This window comes from Cherax quadricarinatus, chromosome 4, assembly GCF_038502225.1.
Source record: "Cherax quadricarinatus isolate ZL_2023a chromosome 4, ASM3850222v1, whole genome shotgun sequence".
NCBI lineage: Eukaryota > Metazoa > Arthropoda > Malacostraca > Decapoda > Parastacidae > Cherax > Cherax quadricarinatus.
Window position 1 is genome coordinate 39,700,075 of NC_091295.1, and position 15,960 is coordinate 39,716,034.

The following is a 15,960-nucleotide window of genomic DNA, read 5'->3' on the forward strand; positions in this document are numbered from 1 at the left end:
TGGTCCATCAAGATTAAGAGCGGTTAAAATCATTTTTTCCAGATCTTTTTTTTAACTTCAAAACAATTTTTTTTTCAGTTTAACGAGGGGAGACTGTCCTATTTTTCGGATCATTCTCAACAACGAGAGAACACAGATGGGAAGGACCAGCGTTTGAAAAGTTTTATATTGACCGCATTTTCATATGTGAGTGAGTGAGTAAGAGAGAAAGTAAGGGTAACAGGTGACTGCCGACATGAACCGGTGGAGGCGTGGTTGAACCCGCTCGAGAGAGGTAAAAAAATACACATGTTTCAGTCTAGCCAGTGTTGCTTGTTCCTTCCTGCGGTGTACACCGCGCTCCTGTGTCGCCCTCGTGTGTACGCCACGTGTGTGCACTTCGTGCGTGTACTCGTATATGCTTCATGTGTGTATTCGTGTGTAAAATGAGTGTGCACTCGTTGTAATGAATTATGACGAAGTATTTCGCTTAGTGTTATGACCTGTGTAGTGTTATGACTGTACTCAAGTGTCCTGTACACGCTTTAGTGTAGTGGCATGTACATTAATGAGTAGAGTGTGTAATACATTCTGGGTGTATTGTTCGTTGTAATAGTACAGTTTTGTAGTAACAGAACTATGGTGCTCAAATACAGGGGTATTGTAGTGGTAGTGGTCTTGTTAAGTTCCCTGAAGACTGTTTCATAGCTGTATATAATAACGTGTGTAGCTAAACACTAAATGTTTAACACTGAGACAGTGTGGTGGTCTCTGACTTGTTCGGTACAGTGGGCGTCGCACTGTTGTGGTTTATGAATTCTTCAGAGGTCGCTGTAACACTGCGGTAAACCAAAACCATTCATCACAACACTGCGGTCACTTGAATATTTTTTTGTTTTTCTATTCAAGGTACATATGAACGCACTATGTACCGCACGGTGTAGCTGCTTGTGTTCTGAGCAGAGAGGACCATGTACGATGCTCTCTTGGCTGGTCACCCCAGGCATGTCTAGGGAGTAGAATTAGCTCCTGGTCCAGGAGCTGGTCCCTAGTTTCCGTGGGTCCACCAGGGAAACTAGGGACCTTCTCGCTCTGTTTGCTTCCCATACTGGCCTCATTAGGTCTTAACCATAATTTTTAAACGGGTGGCCCTGTAAGCCAGCGGAAGGCCTCGGTCAGATGACCAAAAGCTCCAGTGGAGGGTCATCATATGACTTAGACCCGCATCAGGAAACACTTGTCCTGTTTCCTGTCAAATCTTACTTAACGTAACCTAATACTGACCTCACTGAAGTGCTTCCTGGCATACCTGTGTTCTGCTGCCATCCATGGTCTCTTCTGATAGTTACTATGTTAAATAATCTTTCACCGTCAACGCTGACAATGCCATTGATCATCCTCTACGTCGTGATAATATCTCCCTTGGTACTTGATTCTGAAAAGTTCAGCTCCTTTAACTGTTCTTCGTGAGACAAAAATGTTATTATTATTCTTATTATTATTATTTTATTTTTACTTTTATTATTATTATTATTATTATTATTATTATTATTATTATTATTATTATTATTATTATTATTATTAATTTTATTGTGAAACGCTTAACACGTAGGAGCTCACAGAGCCTGGTAAAAGAGAAATAATCCGGCTTGATCTGAGGAAGGGGAGGGTAGCTCCACTTCCTTGGACCAAAAGCCCTTCATTATGTTTTTACAGCAACACGCAATGTTTGTGTCCTTAAATTATCAGAATTATGTTACTTGTTTGTGTACCGTTTACATTGTTTACTTACAATTTACATATTATTTTACGAAATCTTTATCAGATATATGTGACCACAGTGTATATATTCAGTATATATACACAGGGAGATATCTCTGTGTATATATGCCAAGAGTTGCTTATATCTAAATATACATGCACCGAGTTAAACAATATATACAATGATATTTGTTTATCCTTGTATATACACCGACTGGTGTATCCCTATCTTAGGTCTCCCGTAGCTAGGTTGGTAGCTCACTCAGGTCACACATGGACGTCCGTGGTTCGATCCCCGGCACAGGTGGGAACATTAGGGCGTATTTCATTAACACATCTGCTGTTCATGTTCACCTAGCAGTAAATAGGTACCTGGGTGTTAGCCGACTGGGTGTTAGCCTGGGAATAAAATTAGCCTAATTAGCCCGAAATGCTTTGCATAACCAGGGACTTTCTATATAGTAGTATATCATTGATGTCAGCTAGGACTGTATACCTTGTACATGTACTGGTAGAAATAAAGATCGTTATTATTATTATTATTATTATTATTATTATTATTATTATTATTATTATTATTATTATTATTACTATTATTATTATTATTATTACTATTATTATTATTATTATTATTATTATTATTATTATTATTATTATTATTACTATTATTATTATTATTATTATTATTATTATTATTACTATTATTATTATTATTATTATTATTATTATTATTATTATTATTATTATTACTATTATTATTATTATTATTATTATTATTACTATTATTATTATTATTTTTATTATTATTATTTTTATTATTATTACAATTATAATTATTGTTATTATTATTATCATTATTTTTATTACTATTATTTTTATTATTATTATTATTATTATTATTATTATTATTATTATTATTATTATTATTATTATTATTATTATTATTATTATTATTATTATTATTATTATTATTATTTCGGAGAGGAAAGTGTTCGTGACGTCAGCATATTGCTACGTTGCAGTCTAGATAATGTGCAATCATTGCATATTAAACAGTGAAAGACAACGTAGACGTAGATGAGTGAGACACATGTGCAACATTTTGGTATCTTCACCGATGAGACGTTTCGCCCGCTCAGCAGGCTTCTTCAGTAGAATTACAGAGGAGACGGCAGAAGTCGTGGAGACGTAGGTATGTGGTGATCAGTCCCTCAGTCTGACTGAGGAAGCTGAACATGTGGGCTATAGTCACCTATTCGTCGGTGTCGTATATTACTGCACGATGTTAATTTAATAACATAGATGTGAAAGTGAAAAAAGAAATGTCGGCAGCAGCAGCAAGAATTTTCCTGTTGCCTCCAGCTTGTAACACCCGTTATACTATATTACTTTTTTGTACCCACAGTAATAAAAGAAAAAGTTTGATACAGTAGTAACACTCCAGGTCACTGTAAGACCCCAGGTCACTGTAAGACCCCAGGTCACTGTAAGATCCCCAAGTTACTGTAAGATCCCCAAGTTACTGTAAGACCCCCAAGTTACTGTAAGACCCCCAGGTCACTGTAAGACCCCAAGTCACTGTAAGACCCCAGGTCGCTGTAAGACTCCCAGACCACTGTAAGATCCCCAGGTCACTGTAAGACCCCAGGTCACTAAGACCCCAGGTCACTGTAAGACCCCAGGTCACTGTAAGACCCCAGGTCACTAAGACCCCAGGTCACTGTAAGACCCCAGGTCACTGTAAGACCCCCAGGTCACTGTAAGACCCCAGGTCACTGTAAGGTCCCAGGTCGCTGTAAGACCCCAGACCACTGTAAGACCCCAGGTCACTAAGACACCCAGACCACTGCAAGATCCCAGGTCACTGGAAGACCCCAGGTCACTGGAAGACCCCAGGTCACTGTAAAACCTCCAGGTCACTAAAAAACCCGGGTCACTGTAACGCTCCAAGGTCACTAAGACCCCAGGTCACTGTAAGGTCCCAGGTCAGCACCTAGAAAAGTGAGATCCCCCCAGGTTATTGTAAGACCCAGGTCAACCTCTCTTATATTCACCTTCCTTTTTCTTAACCACTTCCGGTCTCATTCTGATGTTGCAGTGTACACTGGTGGTTCTAAATCCTCTGACAGTGTCGGGTTTGCAGCAGTGTTCCCGGACAGTGTTGTGCGAGGTCATTTATTAGACTCAGCTAGCATTTCCACAGCTGAACTGTATGCAGTTCCCATCGCTGTTTTAAAGTGCATCCCTCTTTATTGTAACATTCGTAACAGTCTTTGACTCCTTTAGTGCTTTGCAGGTTATCAAAAAAATTGGTTCTCCTCATCCCCTAGTTCTTCGTATACAACTCGGACTGCGCCGCATTTCAAGAAAAAACAAAGATATCGCTTTATCCTGGTTCCTGGACATGATGTTGAGGGCAATGAGCAAGCAGACTCTGCTGTACGGCCATCTGTACATGACCTCCACGTTTCATATAGGAGTATATATTTCTTATATTTCTTATGTATATATTTCTTATATTCTTATGTATTCCATTCTCAGACTGTTTTGCTGTAATCTATAGACACCTCCACAACAACGATGGTCAGAGTTGATTCATAACATATTATACTCTTCCCAACCTGGTTTAGGTTTCTGGTCTTCTTATAATCACTGTCGTAGCTGGAAGACTACACTCTCCTGTCTTCGCACTGGGCACACACGTTTTACTCATGGGTATCTCATGGAGTGGTGCCCAGTGCCACTTTGTGAGAATTGTCAAGTTCCGTTTTCAGTTTGCCATATCCTAATAGACTGTCCTGTCTACCAGCGAGCACGCAGAATTGACTTCTGACGTCGTCACCGTTCTACCACCCCTTACTTTATCTTCCCTCCTCGCTGACGGCCCCACATCCGACACAGACTCCCTCTTTGACTTTTTTGACAGCAAGAACTTTATTACACCGACTTTAATTATACTTAATTATACTTTCCTGTAGTACTCCTCACCTCCCTTACTGATTCTACATCTGTTATACTCTTCACCCTCGCACATCCTGCACTGCAGCGTTGTATGACTCTTGTGGGTTTAGCCTTTAGTTATGATTGCAGCAATAATAATAATAATAATAATTATAATAATAATAATAATCTAACAGTCTTTACGCTGATGTAACTTAAGACTATTAATTGTATCCTTCCCTGGGGGTAGTGGAGTGAAGCTTAACCCTGGAGGTAGTGGAGTGAAGCTTAATCCTGGAGGTAGTGGAGTGAAGCTTAACACTGGAGGTAGTGGAGTGAAGCTTAACACTGGAGGTAGTGGAGTGAAGCTTAACACTGGAGGTAGTGGAGTGAAGCTTAACCCTGGAGGTAGTGGAGTGAAGCTTAACCCTGGAGGTAGTGGAGTGAAGCTTAATCCTGGAGGTAGTGGAGTGAAAATTAACACTGGAGGTAGTGGAGTGAAAATTAGCACTGGAGGTAGTGGAGTGAAAATTAACACTGGAGGTAGTGGAGTGAAAATTAACACTGGAGGTAGTGGAGTGAGGGTTAACACTGAACGTGGTACTGGAGGTAATGGAGTGAGAATTAACACTGGAGGTAGTGGAGTGAGGGTTAACACTGAACGTGGTACTGGAGGTAATGGAGTGAGAGTTAACACTGGAGGTAGTGGAGTGAGGATTAACACAGGAGGTGGTACTGGAGGTAATGGAGTGAGAATGAACACTGGAGGTAGTGGAGTGAGGGTTAACACTGGAGGTGGTACTGGAGGTAATGGAGAATTAACACTGGAGGTAGTGGAGTGAGGGTTAACACTAGAGGTGGTAATGGAGGTAATGGAGTGAGAGTTAACACTGGAGGTAGTGGAGTAAGGGTTAACACTGGAGGTGGTACTGGAGGTAATGGAGTGAGAGTTAACACTGGAGGTAGTGGAGTAAGGGTTAACACTGGAGGTGGTACTGGAGGTAATGGAGTGAGAGTTAACACTGGAGGTAGTGGAGTGAGGGTTAACACTGGAGGTAATGGAGTGAGAGTTAACACTGGAGGTAGGTACAGGTCATCAAAAACGTAACTTTTAATACGCCTCAAACGAGCTACCTCATCCGGTCTGTTCACCTCAGACATGTCCGCCGCCAGCCAGCTACTCTGAACCTGAATCACACACTGAGGTGTAGCAGTGCATGAAAGTGGTACTGGCGAGGCCAGGAAGTGGTACTGGCGAGGCCAGGAAGTGGTACTGGCGAGGCCAGGAAGTGGTACTGGCGAGGCCAGGAAGTGGTACTGGAGAGGCCAGGAAGTGGTACTGGCAAGGCCAGGAAGTGGTACTGGAGAGGCCAGGAAGTGGTACTGGCGAGGCCAGGAAGTGGTACTGGAGAGGCCAGGAAGTGGTACTGGCGAGGCCAGGAAGTGGTACTGGCGAGGCCAGGAAGTGGTACTGGAGAGGCCAGGAAGTGGTACTGGCGAGGCCAGGAAGTGGTACTGGAGAGGCCAGGAAGTGGTACTGGCGAGGCCAGGAAGTGGTACTGGCGAGGCCAGGAAGTGGTACTGGCGAGGCCAGGAAGTGGTACTGGAGAGGCCAGGAAGTGGTACTGGCGAGGCCAGGAAGTGGTACTGGCGAGCCCAGGAAGTGGTACTGGCGAGGCCAGGAAGTGGTACTGGAGAGGCCAGGAAGTGGTACTGCAGAGCCCAGGAAGTGGTACTGGAGAGGCCAGGAAGTGGTACTGGAGAGGCCAGGAAGTGGTACTAGCGAGGCCAGGAAGTGGTACTGGCGAGACTAGGAAGCAGTACTGGCGAGGCCAGGAAGTGGTGTTGGAGAGGCCAGGAAGTGGTACTGGCGAGGCCAGGAAGCAGTACTGGCGAGGCCAGGAAGTGGTATTGGAGAGGCCAGGAAGTGGTACTGGAGAGGCCAGGAAGTGGTACTAGCGAGGCCAGGAAGTGGTACTGGCGAGGCCAGGAAGCAGTACTGGCGAGGCCAGGAAGTGGTGCTGGCGAGGACAGGAAGTGGTACTGGAGAGGCCAGGAAGTTGTACTGGCGAGGCCTGGAAGTGGTACTGGCGAGGCCAGGAAGTGGTACTGGAGAGGCCAGGAAGTGGTACTGGCGAGGCCAGGAAGAGATATCGGAGAGGCCAGGAAGTGATACCGGAGAGGCCAGGAAGTGGTACTGGCGAGGACAGGAAGTGGTACTGGAGAGGCCAGGAAGTTATACCGGAGGCCAGGAAGTGGTACTGGCGAGGACCGGAAGTGGTACTGGGGAGGCCAGGAAGTGGTACTGGCGAGGACAGGAAGTGGTACTGACGAGGCCAGGAAGAGAAATCGGAGAGGCCAGGAAGTGATACCGGAGAGGCCAGGAAGTGGTACTGGCGAGGACAGGAAGTGGTACTGGAGAGGCCAGGAAGTGGTACTGGTGAGGCAAGGAAGTGGTGCTGGCGAGGACAGGAAGTGGTGCTGGCAAGGACAGGAAGTGGTGCTGGCGAGGACAGAAAGTGGTGCTGGCGAGGACAGGAAGTGGTGCTGGCGAGGACAGGAAGTGATGCTGGCGAGGACAGGAAGTGGTGCTGGCGAGGACAGGAAGTGATGCTGGCGAGGACAGGAAGTGGTGCTGGCGAGGACAGGAAGTGATGCTGGCGAGGACAGGAAGTGGTGCTGGCGAGGACAGGAAGTGGTACTGGAGAGGCCAGGAAGTGGTACTGGCGAGGCCAGGAAGTGGCGCTGGCGAGGACAGGAAGTGGTGCTGGCGAGGACAGGAAGTGATGCTGGCGAGGACAGGAAGTGATGCTGGCGAGGACAGGAAGTGATGCTGGCGAGGACAGGAAGTGATGCTGGCGAGGACAGGAAGTGGTACTGGAGAGGCCAGGAAGTGATACCGGAGAGGCCAGGAAGTGGTACTGGCGAGGCCAGGAAGTGATGCTGGCGAGGCCAGGAAGTGATGCTGGCGAGGACAGGAAGTGATGCTGGCGAGGACAGGAAGTGATGCTGGCGAGGACAGGAAGTGATGCTGGCGAGGACAGGAACTGATGCTGGCGAGGACAGGAAGTGATGCTGGCGAGGACAGGAAGTGGTACTGGAGAGGCCAGGAAGTGGTGCTGGCGAGGACAGGAAGTGGTGCTGGCGAGGACAGGAAGTGGTGCTGGCGAGGACAGGAAGTGATGCTGGCGAGGACAGGAAGTGGTACTGGAGAGGACAGGAAGTGGTACTGGAGAGGCCAGGAAGTGGTGCTGGCGAGGACAGGAAGTGATGCTGGCGAGGACAGGAAGTGGTGCTGGAGAGGCCAGGAAGTGGTGCTTGCGAGGAGAGGAAGTGATGCTGGCGAGGACACTGGCACTGTACACTGAGTAACGCACTCAGCAAGATCCTTAAGTAAAGGATTACAATGCTACTCTAATTTGTATTGTTTTATGACGAGAGACATCGACAACAGTAATAACAGGAGACATCAACAACAGTAATAACGGGATACCAACAGTAATAACGAGAGACAACAACAATAATAACGGGATACCAACAATAATAACGGGAGACCAAGAGTAATAACGGGAGAAGTCAACAACAGTAATAACGGAAGACATCAAGAGCAGTAATAACGGGAGACATCAACAACAGTAATAACAGGAGACAACACCTGTTAAGTAGTAAACAAAACAACTCGGTGATAATCGAGGAAAAAAAAAACAGTAAAAAAATATAAAGGAAATTTTCGTGAACGTTTAGAAAATATGAAACTTTATTAAAACGTTGATGGGAAGCGCTAAACCCGTATGGCGGTCATACAGCGTGTGAGACCTCTACCCACCCTACCTGAGGTATCCCAGCGAGTGAGCACGTCCCCTGTATATCCCAGTGCTTAACAGAATAGGGAATAGCATATGAAGGTACAAATAAAAATGGGAACTATGGCTATAGTTTACTTAATAACATAAAAGGGCTAGAATACAACATATCCTGATGGAAATTTACACAATATAACAATTGACCTATGAGACTTATTACCAGGGGGAAGGGTAGATGTTATCAGTAACACGGACTAGTACTCACTCTTAATTCACTGACCAGCTGACCCGAGATTCCCAATGCGTGGTCCACTACACACGCGGCTGTCCAGAGCTCTCGCTCCCCGGACCTGTCACCAACAACCTCTTTGCTCCGCTGTTCCCTGGGCTTATATCGTAGTCAAAGTACCCCCTCCCCAATGGGGTATGTACCACGTGTTACGACCTGACGCCGAGGTCTGACGCCGTTAAGAACAAAAGACCTCAGACGTAGGCGTGACTACCCGACATTTGCTAAGGCAGGTGTGACCATATAATTAGGTCTCCCTAGAGACCTCACAAGCCCATCTGAACTGCATCACAAGCGCTCTGGGAATGGCAGGCAGTCAGGTTTGATCCCCGGAATGGGAGGGGTAGATCCGTTTCCAGGAATCAAGAGACCGGGAGGAGCTGTATAAGGCAGCGTATATCTCTCTGGTCATTACCAGACGGAGGATCGAGCCTACACCACTCCATAATTCTTCATCTAGATAAAAGCCTGGGATAGGTCTTGTTGGAAGCCTGGGAGAAGTCTTGTTGGAAGCCTGGGAAAGGTCTTGTTGGAAGCTTGGGATAGGTCTTGTTGGAAGCCTGGGAGAGGTCTTGTTGGAAGCCTGAGATAGGTCTTGTTTTAAGCCTGGGATAGGTCTTGTTGGAAGCCTGGGATAGATCTTGTTGGAAGCCTGGGATAGGTCTTGTTGGAAGCCTGGGAAAGGTCTTGTTGGAAGCCTGGGAAAGGTCTTGTTGGAAGCCTGGGATAGGTCTTGTTGGAAGCCTGGGAGAAGTCTTGTTGGAAGCCTGGGAAAGGTCTTGTTGGAAGCCTGGGATAGGTCTTGTTGGAAGCCTGGGATAGGTCTTGTTGGAAGCCTGGGAGAGGTCTTGTTGGAAGCCTGGGAGAGGTCTTGCTGGAAGCCTGGGATAGGTCTTGTTGGAAGCCTGGGATAGGTCTTGTTGGAAGCATGGGAGAGGTTTTGTTGGAAGCCTGGGATAGGCCTTGTTGGAAGCCTGGGATAGGTCTTGTTGGAAGCCTGGGATAGGTCTTGTTGGAAGCCTGGGATAGGTCTTGTTGGAAGCCTGGGATAGGTCTTCCTGGAAGCCTGGTATAGGTTATGCGCTTCATTTTACCCGCCGTGAGATGAAGCGCACTTTTGTTCATGTTAATGGAGATGGCAGATGAGCGTTGTTCTTTTTCTTGTGTGGAGATGAATGATATAGACCGGCCTCTGTACGTTTCGAGGGAGTACCCCGTCTAAGGACAGAGTGCTCCCTGGAGGCAGAGACCCGTCTAAGGACAGAGGTGCTCCCTTGAGGTGTACAGAGATCCGTCTAAAGACTGAGGTGCTCTTTTGAGGCCTACAGAGACCCGTCTAAGGACAGTGGTGTTCCCTGGAGGTGTACAGAGACCCGTGTAAGAACAGAGGTGCTCCTTGGAGGCGCACAGAGACCCGTCTAAAGACAGAGGTGCTCCCTGGATCCATACATAGGCTGATCAACATCTTTTTCATCTCTGCACAAGAGAAAGAAATAAACAATGAGCATCTAGGATCTCACTAACATGAACAAGAGTGCGCTTCATTTTACAGCAGGTGAAAGGAGAGCAGTTTTGCCTCTCCGCTCCACAACGAAAACGAGAACAATGACCAAAATTTCATTAGTAAGCAGCAACAAGACTAGTATTTTCAGCCTCGTGACGCGACATATACATCGAAAGTTGTATGCTTCTCGGTATATATACGCTGAGAGGCTACTTTAAGCCCCTCCCACCTTTTTTTTTGTTAAGGGGTTAAAGTATTCTTGACTAGCGGTAAACAGGTTACATGCAGCCTACATGACCCTCAATTAGTTAAAAGGTTTTAAATCCCCCTTTAACTAACATTATCTCATGGCTGGGCAACCTGCATTCAGAATGCTATGTACGTTTCTTAACGCATTTAATATGTCACTTATTGAACGATCTGAACAACGTACCAAATTAAATTTTAGTTATACTAGCTTAGGTCATCTTAATTTAACTTAAAATTTCCAAAATTTAGGTATATCTAAGAACATGTTTGTTAGGTACTGTAAGGTTGCGATGATGCTGAGATATTTAAAACGGGCAAAATGTGACGTGAGGTAGGTAAGAGTTTCGTTTAGGGTAGCAGCACGCTGCTGCAACACTTAGGTGTCTATTTTAAAGACGTTTCACACACCAGTGGCTTTTTCAGTTCAATACATAGATATGTAAAGTAGTGTAAAGCACCCTTCTGGCAAGACAGTGATGGAGTGAATGATGGTGAAAGTTTTTCTTTTTCGGGCCACCCTGCCTTGGTGGGAATCGGCCGGTGTGATAATAAAAAAAAAAAAACATAGATATGCAAAAGGTAGTGGAAGATAAGGTAATCAGTCCCTCAGCCTTGACGAGTTCAGTAACTTAGTCTTGCTCCATCAAGATTAAGACACTAGACACCTTCAAGGCTGAGAGACTGATTACCTTATCTTCCAGCGAGTTTTGTATACAATCTTCCTATTGAAGTGAAAAAGCCACTGGTGGGCGAAACATCTAATTCATCAAATTGTCGTTGTTGTAAACCGTTAAAGTAACGAAATCCAGTTGTGACTAAAAAAAAAAAAAAAAAAAAAAAAAGGGGGGGGGGGCCAAAATTATATGCTGACCCACAACATGTAATTTTGGATCATTGATGCTTTCCACTGCCTTTCCCGTCCACCCTGTCAGAAATGATCGCAAGATTTTTTTTTTTTTAACTGTGTGGAAGTAGTGAGACCGTGAAACTCATCCAGGGCCCTGGAAAATGGAAAGTGATCAGATTTGATCCAAAGAGGGGAAAGGTAGCTCTAGTTTCTCGGATAAAGTCTCCCCTTCCCTACCTCTCTCCCTCACAATTAGATCTTGTAGAATGCAGATGATGTGGAAGCCTCGATGAGTAGGCTCGAGTGAAATGAGGCGAGCCAGAACTAGTACCGCTGAGTCATGATGAGAGGCTTTTATAATAGTAATGTTTTGCTCGTAGCTGCACCATGTCCAGATTTATCTCCCACACCTGGCTCCCACACCTGGCTCCCACACCTGGCTCCCACACCTGGCTCCCACACCTGGCTTCGACATCTAACCACCAAGCCACGTTCTCCACTAAAGCGAATAGGCAAAGTATTTGGTTTTTATCGTACTAGTTTCTTGTAAAGTTGTACTGTGTTCAGTCATTGTATAATTATACGTACTACGTGCATCCATTGGGAAGTTTTTTTTTTTTTTTTTTTTTTTTTTTTTTACAAATGGTTGATTGGATAGATTATCAGAATTAAAGCCTATTCGAGAATGCTATAATTCTTAGAAAATAGATTAGAGTGAAATCAGTGTGTGTGTACACTGCGAGGATGGTTGTTGAATGGGGTTGAAAGTCTATCGGCAGAAGGGTCATTAAGGTTGCTTCATAACCTGCTTACCACCAGTTAAGAACACTTTAATACATAAAATAAGGAAATTAAGAGAGCTCTGTAGTGCATGACATGAGAGACACATCCGGGTGTACCTAACATTGTTTTATAATCATACTCTGCAAACTCTTACTAATTTTCATTTATTTTCATGTCCCAATGGCTATGACAGTATTTTTTTTTACCCTAATAAATTAGTTTACTAAGCAGCAAATTACTGTTTTAGGCAAACTTAACAGCTCCTCTCTCTTTCTCGTTGCTTTATCTGACGAGGAACTATGGGTTTTTATACTAAATGGAATTAAGCATTTCTTCAGCTGCACTACACCTATGTTCATGGGCATTAGCTTCATGGTTTTAAAAACAAGGTGAGGTTAACATTGATTCCTTTGATCAAGAGTTTTCCATACCTGGAGGGGCAATTATCAGAAGTTTTGTTGAAGAGATATTAAATTATAAGAGAATGTGTCATGGTAATTATGCAAGAGAAAGGTCACTGGCATGTTGGTGTTGTAACCTCGCTGCTGCTGCTGCTACTGCTGCTGCTGCTGCTGCTGCTGCTGCTGCTGGTCTAACAAGTTACAGTAATACATCAGCTGCTAGTCTAACAGCTTCAAGCAAACTTAGTAAATAGACTACTGTATATCAGTCTAAATATTCTCCATAAAAATTATAATTCATCACAATGAAAAAAAAATATGCGTCGTTTTGAAAATTTATTATTATTATTATTATTATTATTATTATTATTATTATTATATTATGTGAGCAAATCACCAACAGGAGACTTACAGGGTATTACCTGAATTATTGCCTGCAAGTAATTTGCGTGAGGTAAGTGGGACTTCGTCAAAGTAGGTCACTGAACTACAACTCCCTCGACTGCCCACTCCTTCACCACTCTGGTGATTAAAGTTGTGTGGACTGCATAGGATTAGGTTTGTTGGATACACAAAATATAATTGGTATTAACACTTACCATTTAATTACTGGAAGACATTTAATGTTGATGGAACACACCCTAACACTGCCCTAGCAGCTAGAATTTACGATGGCCAACGCAAAAACTACTGTACATTATGGGTGAGCATCACTTAGCTAAGGTGTGTTGATGTGAATGATTCATTGAAGTCCTCTATTTTTCTGTCCTCCACACGCAGTTGTTGAGGTCCCGTAAATTTCCTGTCCCAATTCTTCAACAGGGGACATTAACACGGGTTCCTGATTATAAATTCAAGCTGTAACCCCAATTTGGCTCGGAAGACGCCGGATTATTAGCAGAATTTCCCACGACAACCAGTGTTCACATATTACAAAATGGCGTCTGTCTCCCCGGTGTCACTCAGCAGCTCTTCACACCCCCCTCACTCGAAATTCTATTCTATTCTATTCTATTTGATTTGCCGGTATGATATCCCGGCCCGGGTCTCTGACTAGAAATTTCTTTGAAGAGTCAAATCAGCATCATATTTTATTACACAATTATTATATTGTTCATTAATATGTTCTACATTTAGGAAATTATGTAAAAAATTTCCACACATCGGTTAAACCAAGAATTAAAAAATAAATGTTTTATTATTATTATAATTATTATTATTATTATTATTATTATTATTATTATTATTATTATTATTATTATTATTATTATTATTATTATGCAAAGAGAAATGTTAAACCCATAATGGTCATATAGCTCTTGTAGAATGAGAGGTAATCAGGTCCAGTCCAAGGATGGAGAGGGTAACTCCACTTACTTGGATCCCGAGCCCTTCACAGGCATTAAGGAGCTTTCCTTAATGGGGTAGATCAATATTTTTTTTTTATCTTGTTCTGGTTGGAGCTTTGTTCCCCGGCGCCGGGTGATGAAAGCTACGACTCTCGCCGCTAAGCTGTCTCGTTTAATATCGTAGTTCAAGCAGACGAGTCGTCAAGGCGAAGGGGATCACGTCTGATAAAACATATTGTATATAAAGTGTTGTGGTTAAAAGGGAAAATCAAAGAGCAAAGTAACCCACGTTTGTTTATCCGGTCGACGCATGGCTGCCTCTATTGTTGATTACCTCTTCATCCACACCGTGAAGAACCCTTGCATGACTGTGTGTTGCATTGCAGCGTGGGAGCTCTGCTGTAGGAGGACACCTGGCTGGGTACACAGCAGAAGTCACTGACGATGGTAGTTTCCGTGCTGAAGGCGCTGCCCACGCAGCTGGTGATGGTGTCAGTGATGCCTCTGGTGCGGCTCCTGCTGATGGGGGTGATGGAGCAGGCCAACCAAGCCTACAAGGACTACGACAGACCCGACGAGTTCCTCACCGAGTATGACTTCATCGTCGGTAAGTTCTACACACTGACGAGTCTCGCATATACTGGACCGGCAAGCCAGGGAAGGCCTCGGTCAGATGACCAAAAGCTCCAGTTGCGGGCCATCATATAACTAAGACCGGCGTCAGGAAACACTTGTCCTTGTTTCCTGACAAACTTTGCCTGAACCACCTACATATGCACTATTACCTAGGTATTTTTACCTCTAGGTTTATCTATACTGAGTGTCTCAGTATTCTCTATCTTAGCATTTGGTTCACAATACATCTTTCCCTCTTTTGGGAGATTATCCTACCAGGATTGCCAAACTTGAAACCCAGGTTATCTAAGTTGTGAAAGAAAGACACGTCACAATACAAAAATTTTCTGAAACGTTTCGCTCTGTGTAGAGGTTTATTAACTCTGCGTACAGCTTTATTAAGCTGTACACAGTGATAACTGACTTGATAAGGCTTTACACATAAAATATAACTATAAAGTTCCACCTAGCGAAACATAACTTGAAGCTCTAAACAGCTAAAAATAAAACCTCACAAAGATCTACACAAAGTGAAACGTTCTCCCAACAACTGTGTTGCAACATGTTTCTTAAAGCCTCGTCGGCGGTACAACATGTGATCCACCACATAAAATATTATCAGGCTACACTATAACCATGTATACATAGTCAACCACATAAATGATTATCTACATGATTTTTTTCTATATAAACAATAACACGCAGCTCGGCATTGTAATAATTTCTTTTATTTACCTAAAAGTAGGTTGTTTGTGCTGTGGTTCCATTTTTATTTACACTTGTGGTAAATTGTCCTGCCGTTGTACCTCCTTACCAGTAAAACAAATAAGTCACACTTTAATTTTACTGGGCTACCCTAGGGTAAATCAAGGTGCTGTGATCACTGCTGTATGCCCGAAACACCTGTGCACCAAACATCTGTGCCTGTAACACCTGTCGGAAAAATCTTTCAGACGCCTGATATACATAATGTACCCTCAGAATTATTGTACAGATTTAGAGTACTCTAGGTAAAGTATTTTATCCTAAAAGGTTTATTATTATTATTTTTATTATTATTATTATTATTATTATTATTATTATTATTATTATTATTATTATTATTATTATTATTATTATTATTATTACGTACAATGAGTGGAGGGTCAACGTGGAGCGTGCTAGCCATTATTAATAATAATATAATTATTATTATGATTATCATTATTATTACGTACAGTGGGTGGAGGGTCAGCAGGGAGCGTCCTGGCGGCGAGGCTGGCTGAGGTGAGCTGGTGGAAGGTGCTGGTGCTCGAGGCTGGAGAACCACCTACTCCGGAGACCTACGTGCCAGGTCTGGTAGCCCTGGGTTATGTCAGAGGCAACAACAACTGGGACTACCTCACCGAGCCTCAACCTCACGGCCTCAAGAACTTCGTCGACCAGGTACTGTATTATTAT

The 15,960-nt window shown here is 43.7% G+C and overlaps 1 protein-coding gene across 2 annotated transcripts in view; it reads left to right on the forward strand.

Moving 5' to 3' along the window:
- The first annotated feature begins 314 nt into the window (after positions 1-314).
- The window catches only part of LOC128684381 (glucose dehydrogenase [FAD, quinone]-like), a 69,363-nt gene continuing 53,717 nt past the window's right edge, over positions 315-15,960 (forward strand). The window contains exons 1-3 of one of the 2 annotated variants that reach the window (XM_070095848.1): positions 315-406; positions 14,292-14,512; positions 15,740-15,945. In XM_070095848.1, coding sequence (XP_069951949.1) covers positions 14,350-14,512; positions 15,740-15,945 — 369 coding nt within the window. In that variant the 5' untranslated portion in view covers positions 315-406; positions 14,292-14,349. Of the gene's footprint in view, positions 407-14,132; positions 14,513-15,739; positions 15,946-15,960 lie in introns of those variants that run through there. The other variant, XM_070095856.1, reaches the window with a different exon arrangement.